The 23658-nt window shown below is 40.2% G+C and overlaps 1 protein-coding gene across 5 annotated transcripts in view; it reads left to right on the forward strand.

The window, feature by feature from the left end:
• DDX42 (DEAD-box helicase 42) overlaps nucleotides 1–23658 on the forward strand; it is a 49195-nt gene that overhangs the window by 1399 nt on the left and 24138 nt on the right. For 2 of the 5 annotated variants that reach the window (XM_019944294.3, XM_019944295.3), the window contains exons 2-4: nucleotides 7281–7318; nucleotides 8680–8913; nucleotides 10859–11009. In XM_019944294.3, coding sequence (XP_019799853.1) covers nucleotides 8696–8913; nucleotides 10859–11009 — 369 coding nt within the window. In that variant the 5' untranslated portion in view covers nucleotides 7281–7318; nucleotides 8680–8695. Of the gene's footprint in view, nucleotides 1–7280; nucleotides 7319–8679; nucleotides 8914–10858; nucleotides 11010–23658 lie in introns of those variants that run through there. The other 3 variants (XM_019944293.3, XM_004321173.4, XM_019944297.2) reach the window with 2 other exon arrangements.

Raw genomic sequence — 23658 nt, forward strand, 5'->3', positions numbered from 1 at the left:
AATATTTTTGTTGATACCTTCTGTGTGCCTGTTCCCTACCACTGTTCGAGGTGTGTGACCCCGGCCTTCATGAAACTTACTTTCTGGTGAGGGAAAGAGAGACAGAAAACACATATATAAATTATACCGTATGTTAGAAGATAATTAATGCCTTAGGTAAAAAAATAAAGCTGCAAAGAGGGAAGGGGAGGTGTTGCATTTTGAAATAGCTTGGTCAGGGAAGTATTTACATACAAGCTGATATTTAAGCAACTAGAAGGAGGTGAGGGAGTGACCCCAGCTAGTTTCTGGAGGAATGATCATTCCAGGCAGAGGGAACAGCAAGTATAAAGACCTTGCAAAGGACAATGCTGGCCTGTTAGAGGAACAGTTAGAAGAGCAACATGCTTGGAACACTGTGAGCAAAGGAGGGAGTGGTAGGAGATAAGGTCAGGGAAGAACTGGGGGGACGGGGGTGCGGGTGGGGGGAAGCACAGAACAACCAGGACCTTTTAGGCTGTTGTGAAAATTTCATTTTTCTTCTGCCTGAGATGGGAACTGTCTTAGGGTTTTGAGCAGAGAAATGGTAAGAACTGACTTACATTGTAATAATTTAGTGTAATTTGTGGAAGAGTACAGTTCTTTATATTTTAGTTTTATCAAATCTTTACGTAATCAGCTCTTAGTTTCTTTAAGCCAGCAGAGAGAAGAGAGATGCTTTTAAAATAAGTGTAATCCAGCATTTACTTGTATTTGGCTTTAGAAGAATGTGTTGAAATTCTTGGGTTTTGAACAGATTCTTGTTAAAGAACCGACAGATTTATAGTGTGAGTTGTTCTCAAGGCAGATTATTAGAGTGGATGGTGATCAGCTGTCACTAGAAATCTTTCTTCTCCCAAAACACAAGTGATAATGTAGTTTTATAATCAGTTGTTTTTAGTCCACTATTTTTAAAGTCATTTAGATCGTATCTTATTTGATTGTCCAAAACATAAACTCTCGCCAAATTATCTTCTTTATGTTCCAACTTATTCTAACTCCCTAGACTGCTATTTCTAGCTTTCCTCCCTAGAATGTCTTCTTCCTTCACACTTCTCTACTCAGCTTACATCTTTCTGTATAAAAAACCCCATTTTCTGGGTTCTAGCTCTCTTATGAAGCCTGTCCCCATTTGTCAGCTCGTAGTGATCTCTGACATCTTCAGTGTCATGTGGCACTGATGTATGGAATCCCTGAGTTGAAAGAAACCTGAGAAGTCTAGCTTGATATTCTCCGTTTACCAATGGAGAGATTGATTTTTGGAGAAAAAATGATGATGATAAACAGAACAGCTAATACATATTGTGCACTATTTGGCAAGCTTTGTTCTAAGTGTATTTCTGTGTATGAATTCATTTTTTCACACCAACCTTGTGAAGCAGGTGATGGTCTCACCATTTTACAGATGAAGAAGCTAAGGCCAAAGAATCTGAGTAACTTCCATGAGGTTCACATCAAGTTAGTGGCAAAGCCAGTGTTTAAACATAGTCAGCTTGGCTCCATAGTCTGTACTACTTTACTATGCTATTATGATTTTCTGCTAAATCACAACATTTCAGCGCCTAAAACAGTACCAAGCAGGTATTTCAGCTGTCTTTAATTTTTCTATTTAGCCAAGTTGTAAATTGCCTTGGGTCTCCCATATATTGAATAAACCTGAATAATGAGTGTATTCTCTGGAAAACAAAAGAGAAGAAAGTGAATAAGCCTGCTATTTTAGCCATAGAACTTGTAACATGGAGTTGGAGAGATAAAACAAGAACACAAATAGTTATGAATAGGTGTTGGGTGTTTTAAGACTAGAAAGGGAGTTTGAGGAAGGAGATACCACTTCTCTTGGGGAATCATCTTCATGTCATAGTTCTACGAGTTGGTATTTGAGATAGGCTTTGAAGGATAAGACTATGGTAGGTATAGGATTTGGTGGGGAGGGTATACAGGTAGAGGGAAGAGCATTCACCAAAGTGCATGTAAAGTAGTTCTTGCCACAATGGAGAGCCTCATTCCAGCCTGATTGAGTAACTGTGGAGAGCTGTTGAATTGAAGGGAATGACAGGGTCAGAAATGTACGGCCGGGAGGTTTGGGGCCAGGGTCTGGAGGTACCTGGGAGAAGGTTTTGCGGAGCATCTGAGTGCTCATCTCCCTTGAGCGTGACTTTCCCTAGTTCCACTATATTAACAAACACCTGCCGAAAAAAGACGGAAATTCATTTTCTCTTTTCACTATTTATTTCTGACCCACTATACTTCATTTAATACTTTACCACATAGAGTCGCCTTTTATAGATTATGGGAAAGGAGAGGTGTTATCCCTCAGTACTGGGCACATAGCAAAAAGTGGCTATTGATCTATATAAAACAATGTTTGTTATTTCTAAGACCCAACTCAGGTTGTTCTCTTTAAAGCAAATGCTTATACATTTTGTTTATGCTTCTATTATACAGCTAATTCTTTTCAGATTGGATGTTTTATTTTAAAAAGCACTATTTTTTAAAGAGAAAAAATGTAACTGAAATTTCACAAATATGTTTGCATTTCAGAGTAGAAACTGAGGTCTAGACAGCATCATTCTCTCATAAACTGGATAAAATAACAATCTAAAAATACATGTGCAAGTGGAATTCTGATTCTTAGATTTTCAAGGTTATTTTTAACTGGTAAACTACACGTAAAAAAACTTAACCATTTTTAAGTGGGCAGTTCAGGGGCATTAAGTACATCCACATTGTTTTGCTACCATCACCACCATAGTGTCCACAGAACACTTTTCATCTTGTAAAACTGAAACCGTCTCCCCATTAAGCAGTAACTCCCCATCCCCCAATCCCTGGCAACCACCCTTCTATTTTCTGTCTCTGAATTTGCTACTCTAGGTACCTCATATAAGTGGAATCATACAGTATTTGTCCTTTTGTGACTGGCTTATTTCCTTAACATGATGTCCTCAAGGCTCATCCATGTTGTAGCATGTGTCAGAATTGTCTCCCTTTTCAAGGCTGAATACTATAGCTATATATTTATCTCACCACGTTTAGTTTACCCGTCCCTGGACACTTGGGTTGCTTCCACCTTTTGGCTGTGGTGAATAATGCTACCATGAACATGGGTGTACAAATGTCTGTACCTGCTTTCAGTTCTTTTGGGTCTATACTCATAAGAGGAAATGCTGTATCATATGGTAGTTCTGTGGTTAATTTTTTGAGGAGCCACTGTACTGTTTTCCACAGCAGCTGAACCATTTTACATCCCTACCAGCAGTGTGCAAGGGTTCTGGTTTCTCCACATCCTTGCCAAGACTTGTTATTTTCTGTTGTGTAGGTTTCTTTTTTAAAAAAATTTATTTATTTATGGCTGCGTTGGGTCTCCTTTGCTGCACTCGGGCTTTCTCTAGTTGTGGCGAGCCGGGGCTACTCTTCATTGTGGTGCGCAGGTTTCTCATTGCAGTGGCTTCTCTTTGTTGCAGAGCACAGGCTCTAGGTGGCACACGGGCTTCAGTAGTTGTGGTGCACGGGCTTAGTAATTGTGGCTCACGGGCTCTAGAGCGCAGGCTCAATAGTTGTGGCGCATGGGCTTGGTTGCTCCGAGGCATGCGGGATCTTCCTGGACCAGGGCTTGAGCCCTTGTGCCCTGCATTGGCAGGTGGATTCTTAACCACTGCGCCACCAGGGAAGCCCTTTTTTTTTTAATAGTAGCTATCCTAATGAGTATGAGGTGATACAGTTTTGATTTGCATTTCCCAAATGATTAGTGATGTTGAGCATCTTTTCATATACTTATTGGCCATTTGTATATCTTTGGAGAAATGTCAAGTCCTTTGCCCATTTTTAAAATTGGATTGTTTTTGTTGCTGGTGGTTGTTTTTAATGAAGTCTGTGAGCTTTACCTGGGTGTCAGAAGCCATGTGGTGATTTTTCACCTTTTCTGTCATCAATTTGAGAAGTGTTTATGGAGGCAGAGGTGAAGTTTCAGAGCTATTTGATATGAGTTTGCCAGCTTGTGGGAAGGATGTACCAGGCATATTGTAACCTGAGAGAAGGCCCAGGGGTGTGTGTGTGTGTGTGTGTGTGTGTGTGTGTGTGTGTGTGTGTGTGTGTGTGTGTGTGTGTGTGTGTGTGTGTGTGTGTAGACCAAATAAAGGGAGCTTTGAGGAGACCCACGAATAGCAGGACTACAGTTAATTTTTTAATATCCTTACTATGTTTTGACTTTCTTATTAACTGTTTAATGGTCTTCTCCAAACAATGTTTGCTTAGAGACTGAAAATTAATTTTAATAGCCTCAATAGCTTAAGCAGAGGAGGGTTCATTTTTTTTTCTTTTTCTTTGAACATCATGAAACCAAATAGAGATTAGGTTGGCCATCTTGTGCTTCTTATATCAGCTACAGCCCCTCAAACCTCTGTTTGTCAAGGATCTGTAGCCATATACATGGACTAATAGTAGGAAAAACTGTTGTCAAGAAATTAAGAATTAGTGGTGCACTGGGGATGAGCTGGCTTAGATTTAATCAGGACTGGTTGGCTAGATAGCAAGGTTTGTAATAACGGGAGATGATGGTTTTCACAAATACTGGGATGAATTCTGAAGAGCCTGAATGCATGATAGTTATTCATTCATCATAAAATTTTTTGAGTACTATATACACTAGGCACTAAGGATACTATGTTGGACAAAACAGGCAAAGTTCCTGCCCTCACGGAGCTGACATTCTAGTCAGTGGGGTATAGATAGCACAGTTGTTTGGCCTTGCTAGAGGCAATTAGTTAGGGAACGTGGGCAGTGTGACCTAGCTCACACTAGTGTAAGGCTTGGGGGCACTTAAGTGTTCTCAGTCTTTTGGCTGACCCAAATCTCCGAAGAGTTAAAGAAACGCATATTTCTTTACGCATATTCTAAACGCATATTTTGCGTCTTATGTCTCTAAACCATTAAGCAACTCTCACTCCCCTAAAGTCACATTGCTTGCCTGTTTGTGGCAGAAGTTGAATTTTTAAAACGAAGTATTTGATTTATTTCTTTTGTAATTTGAACCCTTTATTATTTAGTAGGATTAATTTATGCCCATCCTTTTCTTCTATCCTCAGTCTAGGGGGAAGAGTTACTTACTCCTTATTAAAGGTTTTGATCTTGTCTCTTCAGGTCTCTGCAACACCTTGTTCCTATGATTTTTCCTGTCATCCCAAATCTTTAGTTTTTCTTTTTGTTGGCTTTTCCTCTTTAGCATATAAACATGCTTACATTTCTTCCTTAAACGAAATTCCTCTAGTTAACACCTCATGCTCTCCTTCCTGTCATTGGTAAACAGCTTAGGAAGTAATCTGCACTCCTTGTGGCCTAGTCTTCATCCTCTACCACTTACCAATCATTCCTTAACCCTGCCCCCACTCCTTCAACGGAGGCTTTTTAGTTCTTATCTCACCTGTCTTCTTTTTAGTTTTTAACATTAGACATTTCTTTCTGCCTGTAAAACTTGTCTCACCATCTGTGTCACTTTCTCTGCTATCCTCCCTTCCTCTTCGTTCGTCCTCAAGTTTCCACGTGAGTTTCTCTTCCCCTGCCCATTCCTAAATATTGACATACACTATGATTGTCTCTCCCCTTTTCTCACTCTCTGCTGGCTTATCTACATCAGTAACCTCAGATGCAAATGTCTCATATCAAATCTATGGCCCCATCACAGATCTCTCTCTGCAGTTACAGACCTTACTTGCCAGCTGTCCTTAGCTCTCCCATAGGTACTGAACTGATCTCACTTTCTACCTGCTTCTCCATGCCTGGCTTTTCTAGGTTTCCATCTCTACTAATGGCACCACCATTCACCCAATCTGTAAAAGCCAGAAACTTCCAGAGTTATTCTAGACTCTCCCTTCCTCCTTAGCTCCCACGTCTAATTTGGTTACCCCAGTTGATTCTTCCTCATAGATACCTAAGTAAATAACTCAGATCTACAACCCCCCTTCTCCTTCCTTATAGCCACTTCCTTAGTTGTTCAGTACCTTGTCACTTTATATTTGTATTTTTATAATAATGTCCTAACTGCTTTCCTTGTGTCCAACTTTTCCTGCTGTCTCTCATCTAATCATTCTAAAATACTGATCTGAAACGTGTCCTTTTTTTTGCTTAAAATTATAACTGGCGGACTATAGTTTTGTATGGTATGTTCTTAGCATAGTATACTAAACTGTTCCCCTGGGCCCTGCTTGTCTTTCTGAACATGTGCCCTGCAATTTTCCCAAATGTCCTACAGAACTCTAGCTGCACTGCAATATTTCTAGTTCTCTGTGGTAGCACTTAACAGTGCCTTCTATCTAAAATTCCCTCTCCTGACACTTCTTCCCTGATATAATGCCTCTTCAGATTTAAAAAGTTAACGCCAGTGTCATCTCCAGAAAAACTGTGCCTTGTCCCCAATTCATCATAGGTTGGGTACCCTCCTCCTGGGCCATCAATAAATGCACTTTGTGTAGTACCTCTATTAGAACACATTTTTTTTTTTTTTTAAGCTGGCTAAAACTACACTGTGAACTCCTTGAGAATGGGACTGTATCTTTCATCTATAAACGCCGAGCACCCAATGCATTGCCTGACCTTCCTCAGCAAGCTTTCGATAAACCATTGAAAGTCTTCCTGCTAGGAGATTGTTAATGTAATTCTTTTTTAAATAAATTTATTTATTTATTATTTATTTTTGGCTGCGTTGGGTCTTCGTTGCTGCACACGGGCTTTCTCTAGTTGCGGTGAGCGGGGGCTACTCTTCGCTGCAGTGCACAGGCTTCTCATTGGGGTGGCTTCTCTTTGTTGCGGAGCACGGGCTCTAGGCACACGGGCTTCAGTTGTTGTGGCGCGTGGGCTTCAGTAGTTGTGGCTCACAGGCTTAGTTGCTCCGTGGCATGTGGGATCTTCCTGGACCAGGGCTCGAACCCGTGTCCCCTGCATTGGAGGGTGGATTCTTAACCACTGCGCCACCAGGGAAGTCCCTGTTAATGTAATTCTTAACATCTACCAAGGGTGGTTTTTTCCATCCTTCCTTTGCCTACGTTCTGATTTCAATGGCTTATTTATTACTAGCCTCTTATTATGCATTATATACACTAGGAAAAAGGTTAAAATTCAGAATCCATCGTTTTTGTTGCTTAGGAACAGCCCTTGGAAAGCCAGGCTCACAGATTGGTTAAACGATACTATCAGATGCTAAAATTTTCTGGCTTGTAAATACTCTTACCAAATCTCATCTCACTAGAATTATGTTGATTCCCCTTAAGGAATTCCTGAAGAAGGCAGGAGATGGTCTAAATTAAGTGTAAGTAAACTATTACTTATAAAGTGCTTATTCTAGCCATGAATCACTTTTATGCAAAGTCCAAAATGGGTAAAGACAGTCCCTACCTGGAACTAAGGGCAGTGGTTGACATGGCATAAATCAACTTTAATACTAAACAGACTGAACTAAGTGTTGTATAATAGTTAAAACAAAACCTATAGGTTATATATGGGGGAGGGGCATAGAACCAGAAAAGTAGAGCGTGTTGTTGCTGTTCCTGGTCCCTTTAACAATGCCATTGTAAAAAGCAGTTTTTGGAACTCTGTTCACATTGGCTTCAGAGTCTATTATAAACATTTAAACTTTTCTTATTAATGGTAAACTTTAATACAAAGAAAAAAGTAAAAATCAAATAACTGCTATTAACATTTTGATAAGCAGCCCTCCAGCTATCTCTGTACATGTAAGACATGCTTTTACATTGAATCATACCACCCACCTTGTTTTATGCCCTTCTCATATTACTCAGTGTATAATGGACACTTTTCTGTAAATGTAAAACTTCGAATGCACATTCCCGTTTGCTAAGCAATTGCATTTAAAAAAATTGATCCTAAGGAAATAAGAGTATGCACAAAGATATATGATATGTTTCATAACTTTAAAAAAACAGAAGTAGAGAAATGTATTTATTGACATTTAAAGATGTTCATGTGTATCATACTGTGAAGAAATCAGTAACTAAAACAATTTGTACAGTATGGTTTCAGTTTTGATTTTAAATGGGGTGTGTTTGTGTATACACATATGCATAGAAAAAAAGCAAAAGATACCAACAAAATTGCATATCTGGGAGAGGAATTTCAGGTAATTTTATTTTGTTCCTTTTCGCGTTCTGAGTTTTCTGCTATTCTATAAAACGTAGGTAACTTGTGTCATTAAAAAAAGGTTTTTTGGAACCAAGACTTATAAGAGATAAGGTGTTTTTAAACCCATTTGATCGGTGCTTAGGAAATTTCTTTGTTATCCTTAACAATAGGCAAACTGAATGAGATGTTAAATGAGCAATCAAATCCTTTTGAAGGGCATGGTATTAAATACTGCATACCTGTTCAGATTGAGATCTCAACAAAAGAAATAACAATTTCTTCAGTGTTTCAGAAAATGTGACCGTTTCATTGAGGTTAGCATATTGCATATCTGAAGTACAGAGTTAAATTTTTTTAATTGAAATATAGTTGATTTATAGTGTTGTGCCAATCTGTGCTGTACTGAAGTTAAAATTTTAATTGAGAGGCAAAGGTTTAAAATAAAATTGTAGGCAAAGGTTGGAACTGACATAAAAATCAGTGGTCTGTTTATAAAGTTAAACTTATGTAAGTGTCTCTTGTTCCTAACAGATCAATCATTGACACCATGAACTGGAATAAAGGTGGCCCTGGCACTAAGAGGGGATTTGGCTTTGGAGGTTTCGCTATTAGTGCGGGAAAGAAGGAGGAACCAAAACTCCCACAGCAGTCCCATAGTGCCTTTGGGGCAACCAGCTCTTCTGGATTTGGAAAGTCGGCTCCACCACAGCTCCCTTCCTTCTACAAAATTGGTTCTAAACGGGCCAACTTTGATGAAGAAAACGCGTAAGTGGGAATACCTGGTAATTTAGCAAAGGTTAGGCTTTGAGGTATTCATTCCATCAACAGAAATTGAAGCAAAGAAACCATTTGTTTCTCAAATAATAATATGACTTGTTAAAGTGGTTATCTCACTGGATTGCATTGTTCCTAACAAGTTAAATTGTTAAGTTTACTCATTCATAAGGAGTATACTTTTGTGGTCCTTCACTTTTGCTTGTTCCAAAAAGGATTTGAGGCCATTTAAACCTAAATGTGGCCGAAGAGTTTTAAATAATTCATGTGGCTTTTGATGGTCTTTACTGAAGTTTTTTTTTTTTTTTGCGGTACGCAGGCCTCTCACTGTTGTGGCCTCTCCCGTTGCGGAGCACAGGCTCCGGACGTGCAGGCTCAGTGGCCATGGCTCACGGGCCCAGCCGCTCCGTGGCATGTGGGCTCTTCCCGGACCAGGGCACGAACCCATGTCCCCTGCATCGGCAGGCGGACTCTCAACCACTGCACCACCAAGGAAGCCCTGAAGTTTTTGTTTACACCATACAAGTTGTTTTGGAAACACAGGCAGTTGTCAGAACTGGCAGAGGCATAGTTTGGCTCAATACCCAAGTCCTTACAACTGTTATGTTTAATATCTTATAGTGGTAGGAAGATCTCAGATTTTTGCCCACAGTTCTCAGGAAACATATTTACCGGTTACCTTTTTTAACTTGATGTCTAAGAAGGTGATTGTTAAGAAGCTGGGGCTTGAAAGTTTGAGCTGTAATTCCTTATAGATTATAACTTCTCTCTTTGCCAAGTCTGAAGAAATCTTTTATTGCTATTATTCCCAACCTGGTTGTGACACTGCTTGAGGTTTTTTTTTAGTTAAAAAAAACACCTCAAGATCAGAGTTTTTAAAGTACACAGCAGCATTTAAAAAAGTTGGTATGTTATTTAGCAATTAAATACAGAAGTAAGTGTTTAAGATTCAGCAAAGTCAAGGATCATTATTGTAGAGAACAGTTTGCCGGCTCAGAGATACTTTTAAATGATACATTAATGAAACTACTATATAAATGAATATGCATTTATGTGTGTGTGCAGCACATAACAGTGGCTAGAGCTTTTAAAATGAAGACTTGAAAGGCTATAAAATTTTAGGCTGTAGTAGTGATTTCTTTAAACTAATATTTGGTTGTATTACTATTTCATTTAATTCTGAGGTAAGATCTAAACAATGTTTTTGTTTTGTTTTAGTTGATAGCTACATAGATATTCTTTTCTGGGATATTTGTTAGAGGGAAAGTGATACTTTTTACAGATGTTGAAATTCTTTTCTGAATACTTACATAGTATGGTGAGGATTTTGGATTGAACATTTTAAGTATAGTTGATGTACAATGTTATATAAGTTTCAGGTGTACAACATAGTGATTCACAAATTTTAAAGTTTACACTCCATTTATAGTTACTATAAAATATTGGCTATATTCCTGAACATTTATTTTTAATTTTAGAAATTTTCTGTTGGTTCTCAGAAAACAGCCCAGAACTTCTGAAGAAAGTTTCTAGCCTCATGAATACATCTCAAAATTTTTTTTACGGATTATGAAGAATAAACTAGCTTTATAATATTTCATACAAAGTAATTTTTTCCATGGCATACACTTTAATATTTGCTATATCTATGCAACAATGATATACTAAATTTGTACTGAAAACTTATCCCTTTTGAGAGAACTGGAAATGTGATTTTTAACAGACACTATTGAAATGGAGAATCTGCTGTGATTTTTTTTTTGCAGTATTAGAATTTGGCATGTATTAAGTGATAATTTAATAATTAGGTCCTAAGCCAAAGGACCAAAATCTCTTAATTGTGACATATACTTTAATAAAAATTTGTGTTAAATGAAAGATTCACCTGACCCCAAATTAAACATTCACTCTATCAATCATACATCTTAATTTTCAGATATTTTGAAGACGAGGAAGAAGATTCTAGCAATGTTGATTTACCTTACATTCCTGCTGAAAACTCACCTACCCGCCAGCAATTCCATTCCAAGCCAGTAGATTCTGATAGTGATGATGATCCCTTAGAGGCATTCATGGCTGAAGTGGAGGCAAGTATCAACTCTGTTATGTTAACATTTTCAGTGATTAGAAATAGATCAGATTAACCTAGTGCTTTAGTCCTCAGTCAGTTTGTTTCTTGGCCCTTTATTGGGAGAATTTTGCTTTTGTATTCTATAGTTTCTTAAATATGCTTCCACTGGCCCTGTAGCATTTTCAGAGATGATTCGTGCCTAGGAATTTGAACTGTATCCCTTGAACATAGTAGCTCAAAATTTGTGTGTTTGTTGTGTGTGTTTTGTTTTAATAATTCTTGGTATATTCTTGAAAGAATATTATCTCATTCAATCTAGCAATTATTAAATAAATATGTAAGGTAATTAAACTTAAGGAACTTGCTAAAATTACAAATTCTGTATTCTGTACTTTTAATGTTTATTTCTTATTATCAACATTATCATCAACATTCATGACCTTGCTATGGAAATTGAAACTTGTGACCTCTTCCTTCCTAAAACTCTTCTCACTAGGCTTCTGTGATTTTGTATTTTGTTCTTTTCTCCCATCTCCCTTTCTGTTTATTTGCTATTTATTTATTTGCTATTTATTATGAAAAAGTTCAAACACATACAAAAGTAGAGTAATAAAATGAGCCCCCATGTACCCTTCACCCTGCTTTATCAGTTAACAACTTGGCCAGTCTTTTGTTATCTAACAACTCCACCCCTCTTTCAGATTATTTTAAAGTAAATCTCAGACATATCATTTCATCCATCAGTATTTCTGTATTTCTATAACTCTTAAAAAACATAGCTACCATATCATTGTACCAAAAAAATTCTTACATAGCCATCTGTTATCTGTCATTCTGTGATTCTCTTTGTTTCTCAAATATGATTCTCCTACAGTTCGCTATATTGATTTGCTATTGTCACTCTTTATACATTCCTTAGTGACCTCATCCTCTTCTAAAACGTAACTTCTATGTGAATAATTAATATCTTTAGTTCCATAGTCTCTCTTTGGTTTCAGCTCTGCTTTTCTAGAATCATATTGACCATTTTTACATGGGTGTAAAAATGGCACCTTAAACGCAATTCATCATCTTTTCCTCCTCAGCCAGGTATTTCATCTTACTTCTCTTAATGGCACCAAAATTCACACAATCACATTGCCTTTTTTTTTTTTCCCTTGGCCACTCCACTCAGCTTGCAGGATTTTAGTTCCCCAACCAGGGGTATCGAGCCCCGGCCTTCAGCAGTGAAAGTGCAGAGTCCTAACCACTGGACCGGCAGAGAATTCCCACATTGGCTTTAATTTCTTCCTTTAATTTGCCCCTCTTCTTTTCTTTTTTTTAAATTTTATTGAAGTATAGTTGATTTACAATGCTGTGTTAATTTCTTCTGTACAGCAAAGTGACTCAGTTATACATATATATATTCTTTTTTATTCTTTTCCATTATGGTTTGTCATAGAATATTGAATATAGTTCCCTCTGCGATACAGTATGACCTTGTTGTTTATCCATCCTATATATAATAGTTTATCTCTGCTAATCCCAAACTCCCATTCCTTCCCTCTTTTCCTCCCCTCTCCCTTGACAACCACAAGTCTGTTCTCTATATCTGTGAGGCTATTTTCGTTTCGTACATATGTTGGTTTGTGTCATAATTTATCAATAGATTCCATATATAAGTGATATCATATTGTATTTGTCTTTCTCTTTCTGACTTACTTCACTTAGTATGATCATCTCTAGATCCATCCATGTTGCTGCAAATGGCATTATTTCATTCTTTTTCATGGCCGAATAATAATCCATTGTGTGTGTGTGTGTGTGTGTGTGTGTGTGTGTGTGTGTGTACACATACGCACACCACATCTTCTTTATCCATTCATATGTCGATGGACATTTAGGTTGTTTCCATGTCTTGGCTATTGTAAATAGTGCTGCTATGAGCATAGGGGTGCATGTATCTTTTGAATTATGGTTTTGTGTGGATATATGCCCAGGAGTGGGATTGCTAGATCATATGGCAGCTCTATTTTTAATTTTCTGAGGAAACGTCATACTGTTTTTCCTAGTGGCTGCAACGATTTACATTCCCACCAACAACGTAAGAGGGTTCCCTTTTCTCCATACCCTCTCTAGCATTTATTATTTGTAGACTTTTTAATGATGGCCATTCTGACTGGTGTGAGGTGTTACTTCATGGTAGTTTTGATTTGGATTTCTATAATGATTAGCGATGTTGAGCATGTTTTTGTGTGCCTGTTGGCCATCTATATGTCTTCTTTGGAGAAATGTCTATTTAGGTCTTCTACCCATTTTTCGATTGGGTTATTTGTTTTTTTCTTGTTGAGTTGTATGAGCTGTTTGTATATTTTGGAAATTAAGCCCTTGTCAGTTGCATCATTTGCAAATATTTTCTCCCAGTCCATAGGATGTCTTTTCGTTTTGTTTATGGTTTCCTTTGCTGTGCAAAAGCTTGTAAGTTTGATTAGGTCCCATTTGTTTATTTTTGTTTTTATTTCTATTGCCTTGAAAGACTGACCTAAGAAAACATTGGTACCATTTATGTCAGAATGTTTTGCCTGTGATCTTTTCTGGGAGTTTTATGGTGTCATATCTTATATTTAAGTCCTTAAGCCATTTTGAGTTTATTTTTGTGCCTGGTGTGTTCTAACTTAATTGATTTACATGCAGCTGTCTAACTTTCCTCCCACCACTAGCTGCAGAGACTGTCTTTTTCCCATTTTATATTCTTGCCTCCTTTGTTGAAGATTAATGGACGGTAGGTAATGTGGAGTTTTCTCCTGGGTTCTCTATTCTGTTCCATTGATCTGTATGTCTGTTTTTGTGCCAGTACCATACTGTCTTGATTACTGTAGCTTTGTAGTATAGTCTGGAGTCAGGGAGCCTGATTGCTCCAGCTCCATTTTTCTTTCTTAAGATTGCTTTGGGTATTTGGGGTCTTTTGTGTTCCCATACAAATTGTGCAATTTTTTGTTCTAATTCTGTGAAAAATGCCATTGGTAGTTTGATAGGGATTGCATTGAATCTGTAGATTGCTTTGGGTAGTATAGTCGTTTTCACAATGTTGATTCTTCCAGTCCAAGAACATGGTATATCTCTCCATCTGTTTGTATCCTCTTTAATTTCTTTCATCAGTGCCATATAGTTTTCTGCATACAGGTCTTTTGTCTCTTTAGGTTGTTTTATTCCTAGGTATTTTATTCTTTTTGTTGCAAAGGTAAATGGCAGTGTTTCCTTAATTTCTCTCTCAGATTTTTCATCATTAGTGTATAGGAATGCAACAGATTTCTGTGCATTAATTTTGTATCCTGCTACTTTACCAGATTCATTGATTAGCTTTAGTAGTTTTCTGGTAGCATTGTTAGGATTCTCTGTGTGTAGTGTCATGTCATCTGTAAACAGTGACAGTTTTACTTCTTTTCTGATTTGGATTCCTTTTCTTTTTCTTCTCTGATTGCTGTGGCTAAAACTTCCAAAACTATGTTGAATAATAGTGGTGAGTGTGGGCAACCTTGTCTTGTTTCTGATCTTAGTGGAAATGGTTTCAGTTTTTCACCATTGAGAATGATGTTGGCTGTGGGTTTGTCATATATGGCCTTTATTATGTTGAGGTATGTTCTCTCTATGCCTACTTTCTGGAGGGGTTTTATCATAAATCAGTGTTGATAAAAGTTTTTTCTGCATCTATTGAGATGATCATACGGTTTTTATCCTTCAGTTTGTTAATATGGTGTATCACATTGATTGATTTGCATATATTGAAGAATCCTTTCATTCCTGGGATAAACCCCACTTGATCATGGTGTATGATCCTTTTAATGTGCTGTTGTATTCTGTTTGCTAGTATTTTGTTGAGGATTTTTGCATATGTGTTCATCAGTGATACTGGCCTGTAGATTTTTTTGTGACATCTTTGTGTGGTTTTGGTATCAGTGATGGTGGCCTCGTAGAATGAGTTTGGGAGTGTTCCTCCCTCTGTTGTATTTTGGAAGAATTTGAGGATAGGTGTTAGTTCTTCTCTAAATGTTTGATAGAATTCGCCTGTGAAGCCATCTGGTCCTGGGCTTTTGTTTGTTGGAAGATTTTTAATCACAGTTTCAATTTCAGTGCTTGTGATTGGTCTGTTTATATTTTCTGTTTCTTCCTGGTTCAGTCTTGGAAGGTCGTGCTTTTCTAAGAATTTGTCCATTTCTTCTAGGTTGTCCATTTTATTGGCATACAGTTGCTTGTAGTAATCTCTCATGGTCCTCTGTATTTCTGCAGTGTCAGTTGTTACTTATGCTTTCTCATTTCTAATTCTGTTGATTTGAGTCTTCTCCCTTTTTTTCTTGAGGAGTCTGGCTAATTAATGGTTTATCAATTTTGTTTTTCTTCCCAAAGAACCAGCTTTTAGTTTTATTGATCTTTGCTACTGTTTCCTTCATTTCTTCTTCATTTATTTTTGATCTGATCTTTATGATTTCTTTCCTTTTGATAACTTCGGGGGTTTTTTGTTCTTTTTTCTCTAATTGCTTTAGGTGTAACATTAGGTTGTTTATTTGAGATTTTTTTTGTTTCTTGAGGTAGGACTGTATTCCTCTAAACTTCCCTCTTAGAACTGCTTTTGCTGCATCCCATAGGTTTTGGGTTGTCGTGTTTTCATTGTCATTTGTTTCTAGGTATTTTTTGATTTCCTCTTTGATTTCTTCAGTGATCTCTTGGTTATTTAGTAGTGTACTGTTTAGCCTCTATATGTTTGTATTTTTTTATAGTTTTTTTTCCTGTAATTGATATCTAGTCTCATAGTGTTGTGGTTGGAAAAGATACTTGATACGACTTCAGTTTTCTTAAATTTACCAAGGCTTGATATATGACCCAAGATATGATCTATCCTGGAGAATGTTCCGTGAGCACTTGAGAAGAAAGTGTATTGTGTTGTTTTTGGATGGAATGTCCTATAAATGTCAATTAAGTCCATCTTGTTTAATGTGCCATTTAAAGCTTGTGTTTCCTTATTTATTTTCATTTAGGATGATCTGTCCATTGGTGAAAGTGGGGTATTAAAGTCCCCTACTATTATTGTGTTACTGACAATTTCCCCTTTTATGGCTGTTTGCATTTGCCTTATTTATTGAGGTGCTCCTATGTTGGGTGCATAAATATTTACAATTGTTATATCTTCTTTTTGGATTGCTCCCTTGATCGTTATGTAGTGTCTTTCTTTGTCTCTTGTAATAGTTTTTATTTTAAAGTCTATTTTGTCTGAGATGAGAATTGCTACTCCAGCTGTCTTTTGATTTCCATTTGCATGGCATATCTTTTTCCATCCTCTCACTTTCAGTCTGTATGTGCCCCTAGGTCTGAAGTGGGTCTCTTGTAGACAGCATATATACGGGTCTTGTTTCTGTATCCATTCAGCCAGTCTGTGTCTTTTGTTTGGAGCATTTAATCCATTTACATTTAAGGTAGTTATCGACATGTATGTTCCTGTTACCATTTTCTTAGTTGTTTTGGGTATGTTGTTGTAGGCCTTTTCATTCTCTTGTGTTTTCTGCCTAGAGAAGTTCATTTAGCATTTGTTGTAAAGCTGGTTTGGTGGTGCTGAATTCTCTTAGCTCTTGCTTGTCTGTAAAGGTTTTAATTTCTCTGTCGAATCTGAATGAGATCCTTGCCGGGTAGAGCAATCTTGGTTGTAGGTTTTTCCCTTTCATCACTTTAAATATATTTATTTTTATTTTTGGCTGCATTGGGTCTTCGTTGCTGCACACAGGCTTTCTCTAGTTGCAGCGAGCAGGGGCTACTCTTCATTGCGGTGTGTGGGCTTCTCGTTGAGGTGGCTTCTTTTGCTGCGGAGCATGGGCTCTAGAGCGCATGCTCAGTAGTTGTTGCTCACGGGCTTAGTTGCTCTGCGGCATGTGGGATCTTCCCAGACCAGGGCTTGAACCCGGGTCCCCTGCATTGGCAGGTGGATTCTTAACCACTGTGCCACCAGGGAAGCCCCTTTTCATCACTTTAAATATGTCCTGCCACTCCCTTCTGGCTTGCAGAGTTTCTGCTGAAAGGTCACCTGTTAACCTTATGGGGATTCCCTTGTATATTATTTGTTGCTTTTCCCTTGCTGCTTTTAATGTTTTTTCTTTGTATTTAATTTTTGATAGTTTGGTTAGTATGTGTCTTGGCATGCTTCTCCTTGGATCTATCCTGTATGGGACTCCCTGCACTTTCTGAACTTGACTATTTCCTTTCCCGTATTAGGGAAGTTTTCACTATAGTCTCTTCAAATATTTTCTCAATCCTTTTCTTTTTCTCTTCTTCTTCTGGGACCCCTATAATTCGAATGTTGGTGAGTTTAATGTTGTCCCAGAGGTGTCTGAGACATAGACTGTCCTCAATTCTTTTTGTTCTTTTTTCTTTATTCTGCTCTGTGATACTTTTTTCCACTATTTTATCCTCCAGATCACTTATCTGTTCTTCTGCCTCAGTTATTCTGCTATTGATTCCTTCTGGAGAATTTTTAATTTCATTTATTGTGTTGTTCATCATTGTTTGCTCTTTAGTTCTTCTAGGTCCTTGTTAAACGTTTCTTGTATTTTCTCCATTCTGTTTCCAAGATTTTGGATCATCTTTACTATCATTACTCTGAATTCTTTTTCAGGTAGACTGCCTATCTCCTCTTCATGTGTTTGGTCTGGTGGGTTTTTACTTTGCTCCTTCATCTGCTGTGTATTTCTCTGTCTTCTTATTTTGCTTAACTTAATGTGTTCGGGGTCTCCTTTTCGCAGGCCGCAGGTTCGTAGTTCTGTTGTTTTTGGTGTCTGCCCACAGTGGGTAAGGTTGGTTCAGTGGGTTGTGGAGACTCCCTGGTGGAGGGGACTGATGCCTGTGTTCTGGTGGATGAGGCTGGATCTTGTCTTTCTGGTGGGCAGGATCACGTCTGGTGGTTTGTTTTGGGGTATCTGTGAACTTACTATTATTTTAGGCAGCCTCTTTGCTAATGGGTGGGGTTGTGTTCCTATCTTGCTAGTTGTTTGGCATAGGGTGTCCAGCACTGTAGCTTGCCGGTCGTTGAGTGAAGCTGGGTGTTGGTGTTGAGACGGAGATCTCTGGGAGAGCTCTCGCTGATTGATACTACGTGGGGCCGGGAGGTCTCTGGTGGTCCAATGTCCTGAACTCGGCTCTCCCACCTCAGAGGCTCAGGCCTGACATCCGGCCGGAGCACCAAGACCCTGTCAGCCACACAGCTCAGAAGAAAAGGGAGATTAAAAAAGAAAGAAAAATAAATAAAATAATATAAAGTTATTAAAATAAAAATATTATTAAAATTAAATAAAATTATAAGTAATAAAAAAGAGAGCAACCAAACCAGTAAACAAGTCCACCAATTATAACAATCGCTAAAAACTATACTAAGATAAATATAAAAATCAGAAAGTGGTCAGTTTCATACAGCAAACCCCAAGTCTACAGTTGCTCCCAAAGTCCACCGCCTTAATTTTGGGATGATTCTTTGTCTATTCAGATATTCCACAGATGCAGGGTATCTCAAGTTGATTGTGGGGATTTAATCTGCTGCTCCTGAGGCTGCACGGAGAAATTTCCCTTTCTCTCCTTTGTTCTCACAGCTCCTGGGGTTCAGCTGTGGATTTGGCCCTGCTTCTGCATGTAGGGCGCTCTCTGGCATCTGTTCTTTGCCCAGACAGGAGGGGGTTAAAGGAGTGGCTGATTAGGGGTCTCTGACTCACTCGGGCCAAGGAGAGGGAGGAGTATGGATGCGGGGCGAGCCTGCGGCAGCAGAGACCAGCATGACGTTGCACCAGCCTGAGGCGCGTGCCATGTGTTCTCCTGGAGAAGTTGTCCCTGGATCACGGGACCCTGGGAGAGGAGGTGTGGATAGTGACCTGTGCTTGCACACAGGATTCTTGGTGGCTGCAGTAGCAGCCTTAGCGTCTCATGCCTGTCTCTGGTGTCCACGCTGATAGCCGTGGCTCATGCCCGTCTCTGGAGCTCATTTACGCGGTGCTCTGAATCTTCTCTTCTCGCACACCCAGAAACAATGGTCTCTTGACTCTTAGGCAGGTCCAGACTTTTTCTTGGACTTCCTCCCGGTTAGCTGTGGCACACTAGCCCCCTTCAGGCTGTGTTCACACAGCCAACCCCAGTCCTCTCCTTGGGATCTGATGCTCCCACCTGCCCCGGCGGGTGAGCAGACAAGCCTCAGCTTGGTGAGTGCTGGTTGGCACCGATCCTCTGTGCAGGAATCTCTCCACTTTGCCCTCTGCACCCCTGTTGCTGCGCTCTCCTCTGTGGCTCCGAAGCTTCCCCCCCTGTCACCCCCCCACCATCTCCACCAGTGAAGGGGCTTCCTAGTGTGTGGAAACTCTTCCTCCTTCACAGCTCCCTCCTGGAGGTGCAGGTCCTGTCCCTATTCTTTTGTCTCTGTTTTTTCTTTTGCCCTACCCGGGTACGTGGGGAGTTTCTTGTTTTGGGGGAAGTCTGAGGTCTTCTGCCAGCATTCAGTAGGTATTCTGTAGGAGTTGTTCCACATGTAGATGTATTTTTGATATATTTATGGAGAGGAAGGTGATCTCCGCTTCTTACTCCTCCACCATCTTGAAGGTCCTCCTCTTTCCTATAGATTCTTACTTTTCTATTAGGGAAGACCTTTCAATATTTCCTTTAGTATAGGTTTAGTATTGCTGTATTCTTTTAGTTTTTGCTTGTCTGAGAAATTCTTTATCTCTCCTTCCATTCTAAATGATAACTTTGCTGGGTAGAGTGTCCTAGGTTGCAGATTTTTCCCTTTCAGGATGTTGAATGTAGCTTGCCTCTCCCTTCTGGCCTGAAACACTTCTGTAGAGAAATCAGCTGATAGCCTCATTGGGGTTTCCTTGTAATTAACTTTTTGTTTTTCTCTTGCTGCCTTTAGAATCCTCTCTTTAACTTTTGCCATTTTTTTATAACACATCTTGGTGTAGGTCTGTTTGGGTTTATCTTGTTTGCCACCCTCTGTGCTTCCTGTATCTGGATATGTTTCCTTCTTAAGGTTTGGGAATTTTTCAGCCATAATTTCTTCAAATAAATTTTCAATCCCCTTTTCTCTTTCTTCTCTTTTTAGGATCCCTGTTATGCATAGATTGGCACTCTATATTATCCCATAGGTCTCTTATATTTCCTTCATTTTTTTTCGATTGGGTTTCTGTCTGCTCTCCTTACTGGGTGATTTCCATTATTCTATCTTCCAGATCACTTATTTGTTCTTCTGCATTATTCATTCTGCTGTTCATAGCCTTTAGTTCAGCTTTCATCTCTTCTAATGAATTCTCTAATTTTTCTTGTCTCCTTATAGTTTTTAGTTCCTTTTTATAGTAATCTGTATTTCTGTTGATAGCCTTTCTTAGTTCCTTCAGTATTTTCATTATCTCCTTTTTGAACTTGGTGTCTATTAGACTGAAGAGGTCTGTTGCATTGTTTGTTCTTTCAGGGGAATTCTCTCGATCTTTTAATTGGAGTAGTTCCTCTGCTTCTTCACTTTAGTCATATTGCTTTTGCTGTATGAGTTTAGGAGAAACAATTATTTACTGTTGTCTTGGAGGGCTATTTTTATGTGGTATCGTCCCTGTGTAGCCTGTATGGGTTTAATAATTTTGGGTGTGAGGGCTGTTTTTAGTATGGATGTCTGCCATCTCTTTCCTCAGTGTATGCCGGCCGTTATCCCCTTGATAGGAGGTGTGACTGGTGGTGTGACCAGAGCCTGCATTGAGCGAGACCTCCTCTTTGCTCTCTGGTTGTCACTGTCCTGTCAGGGGCAGGGTCTGCTCCCTAGCTGTTGGAGTGGAAGCCCCCAGATCTGTTTCTGAGCTGCATTTCTGATCCGCAGTGTGAGGTAGGTGTGATTGGAGGGCTCCCACTGGGACCGGAGCCACTGAGTATTCCTCCGCTGGAGCTGTTCATCTGTGAGTACCCTCTGCTGTGTCACCTTTCACCCATTGTGCGGGTTCACAGAGTACAGTGTTGTTGGTGTGGCCCCCGGCCCCACCTCAACCTTGGGTACACCAGCAGCAGGCCCTGGTATCTCTCCGGCGTTGTTTTTGCACGGCCAGCAGCACAGATCCGCTGAAGTCAGGTCCCAGGACTGCAGTAGGCATGCACCTGGACCTGCTGTGGGAGCTGTGGAGGCAGCTCAGACCCTGGCCGGGCCCAGCCCCCACGTATACTGGTCCACAGAGCCCACAACTGCTAAAGCCAGACCCATCACAGCCGCGGGAGCACCTGTGGTCTGTTCGGTTGTTCCACAGGCACTGAGTTTACAGAGTTGGCAGCAGAGGTCTAAATCCGTGGTCACGCAGCTGCTGGGAGAGATCTCAGCTCTGCTCGTGAGTCGCACAGCCCCTGGGGCTCAGCTGTGGTTTCACCCACACCTCTGCATGTGGGCAACCCACTGGCGTTGCTCCTGGGGTTGCCGAGGTGGCTGGGGCACACAAGCCTGTCCAGGCGGGAGGGGGCTAGGGTGGCAGCTGTGGCTCGCAAGCCTGCCCAGGCAGTGGCCAGTGCCTGGGGAAGGAGGCCGCAATGGCAGCCCCACCCCTCCCTTCGCATACCACTTAACATTGGTGCTTTGGTTCTGTGGTGGCCCAGGCTTCTTCTGAAAATGCTACTACTGCTGTGCGCCCCGCTCCAGCCCCTTCAGGCTGTCTCCATACAGCCAGCAGCAGTCCTCCCCCGGGGTCTGTTCTCTAAACCCTGCATTCCAGCACCCTCCCCCCACCCCCTTACCAGCAGCCGAGCTTCTCATGCTGAGGCTCCCAGGGCGGTGGCACAGACCTACGTGTAGGTCTCTTTCTGTCCTGCCTGCCACAAACTGGTTGTTGCACTCTCCTCTGAGCCTCTGAAGCTCCTTTTCTGTCCCAGCTAATCTCCCTGCTGGGGATGGGACTTCCCAGGGTATGGGAACTTCTCTCCTTCAGCTCCTTCCCAAGGGCGGGGGTCCGGTACCACTTCCTCTTTTTTTAAACTTTTCATTTATTTATTTATAAAATTAATTTTATTTATTTTAGCTGTGTTGGGTCTTCGTTGCTGCGCGCAGGCTTTCTCTAGTTGCGGTGAGCAGAGGCTACTCTTTGTTGTGGCTTCTCATTGCGGTGGCTTCTCTTGATACAGAGCACGGGCTCTAGGGCACATGGGCTTCAGTAGTTGTGGCACGTGGGCTCAGTAGTTGTGGCTCACAGGCTCTAGAGTGCAGGCTCAGTAGTTGTGGCTCACAGGCTTAGTTGCTCCGCGGCATGTGGCATCTTCCCGGACTAGGGATCCAACCCGTGCCCCCTGCATTGGCAGGCAGATTCTTAACCACTGCACCACCAAGGAAGTCCCTGTAGATATATTCTTGGTATATTTGTGGGAAGAGGTGAGTTCCATGTCCTACTACTCCACCACCTTGATTCTTCCCTCTCTTCTTTTCTTTTTTTTTTTTTTTAACATTTATTGAAGTATAATTGCTTTACAATGATGTGTTAGTTTCTGCTGTATACCAAAGTGAATCAGCTATACATATACATATATTCCCGTATACCCTCCCTCTTGCGTCTCCCTCCCACTCTCCCTATCCCACCCCTCTAGGTGGTCACAAAGCACCGAGCTGATCTCCCTGTGCTATGCAGCTGCTTCCCACTAGCTATCTGTTTTTCATTTGGTAGTGTATATATGTCCATGCCACTCTCTCACTTTGTCCCAGTTTACGCTTCCCCCTCCCCATGTCCTCAAGTCAGTTCTTTACATCTGCGTCTTTATTCCTGTCCTGCCCCTAGGTTCTTCATAACCTTTTTTTTTTTTTAGGTTCCATATATACGTGTTAGCATACAATGTTTGTTTTTCTCTTTCTGACGTACTTCACTCTGTATGACAGACTCTGGGTCCATCCACCTCACTACAAATAACTCAATTTCGTTTTCTTTTTTATGGCTGAGTAATATTCCATTGTATATATGTGCCACATCTTCTCCCTCTCTTCTAGCAGATGATCAAGCATGTTCATGACTTGCTTCATTTAATCCTCAGAATAACAAAGGAGAATAGGCAGAAAAACTATATATAAATATAATTTTTTAACTAATAAGAAAACTGAACCCTAAGATAATTCAGATTCATTCTCCAAATCACATTGGTACTCTGTGGCAGAGCTGGGACTCAAATCTAATTTTTCTTGCTGCGGCGAGCCGTTTCTGACCGGCAGAATAACGAGCCGCCACACGCAAGATTCTTCTCGTATCACACTTTATTGGAGCACAGCTTGGTTGAAGAAAGATGGAAGGAAGACCCCGCAATCCTATAGCAGTCTGCTTATATAGGGATTAAGAACATGTGTCGCTCTGTGATTGGCTTTCGCCGATGGTGCGATTTGTGAGCCAGCATCGGATAGGTCGCTACTTTAAAACCTCATTAGTATACTTAGCGCAAGCGCAGTGGCCACAGGAAGGATGACTCAGCTTATTTCAGCTTCCTGCCGCGTAGCAGTTAGCTGACCGCGCCCTACATCTTGCTTCGTAGTCCTGAGAACTAGCTCTTGTCCAGTACATGATGCTGCCTTCCTCTTGTCATTTGCCAGGTTCTGTCAGTCTTTACAGTATCTCTTGCATCTGTTTCTTTCTACGTCCCCTATAGTCATCTTACCTTACACCTTCGTTAACTCT

The sequence above is a fragment of the Tursiops truncatus genome, chromosome 20, assembly GCF_011762595.2.
Source record: "Tursiops truncatus isolate mTurTru1 chromosome 20, mTurTru1.mat.Y, whole genome shotgun sequence".
NCBI lineage: Eukaryota > Metazoa > Chordata > Mammalia > Artiodactyla > Delphinidae > Tursiops > Tursiops truncatus.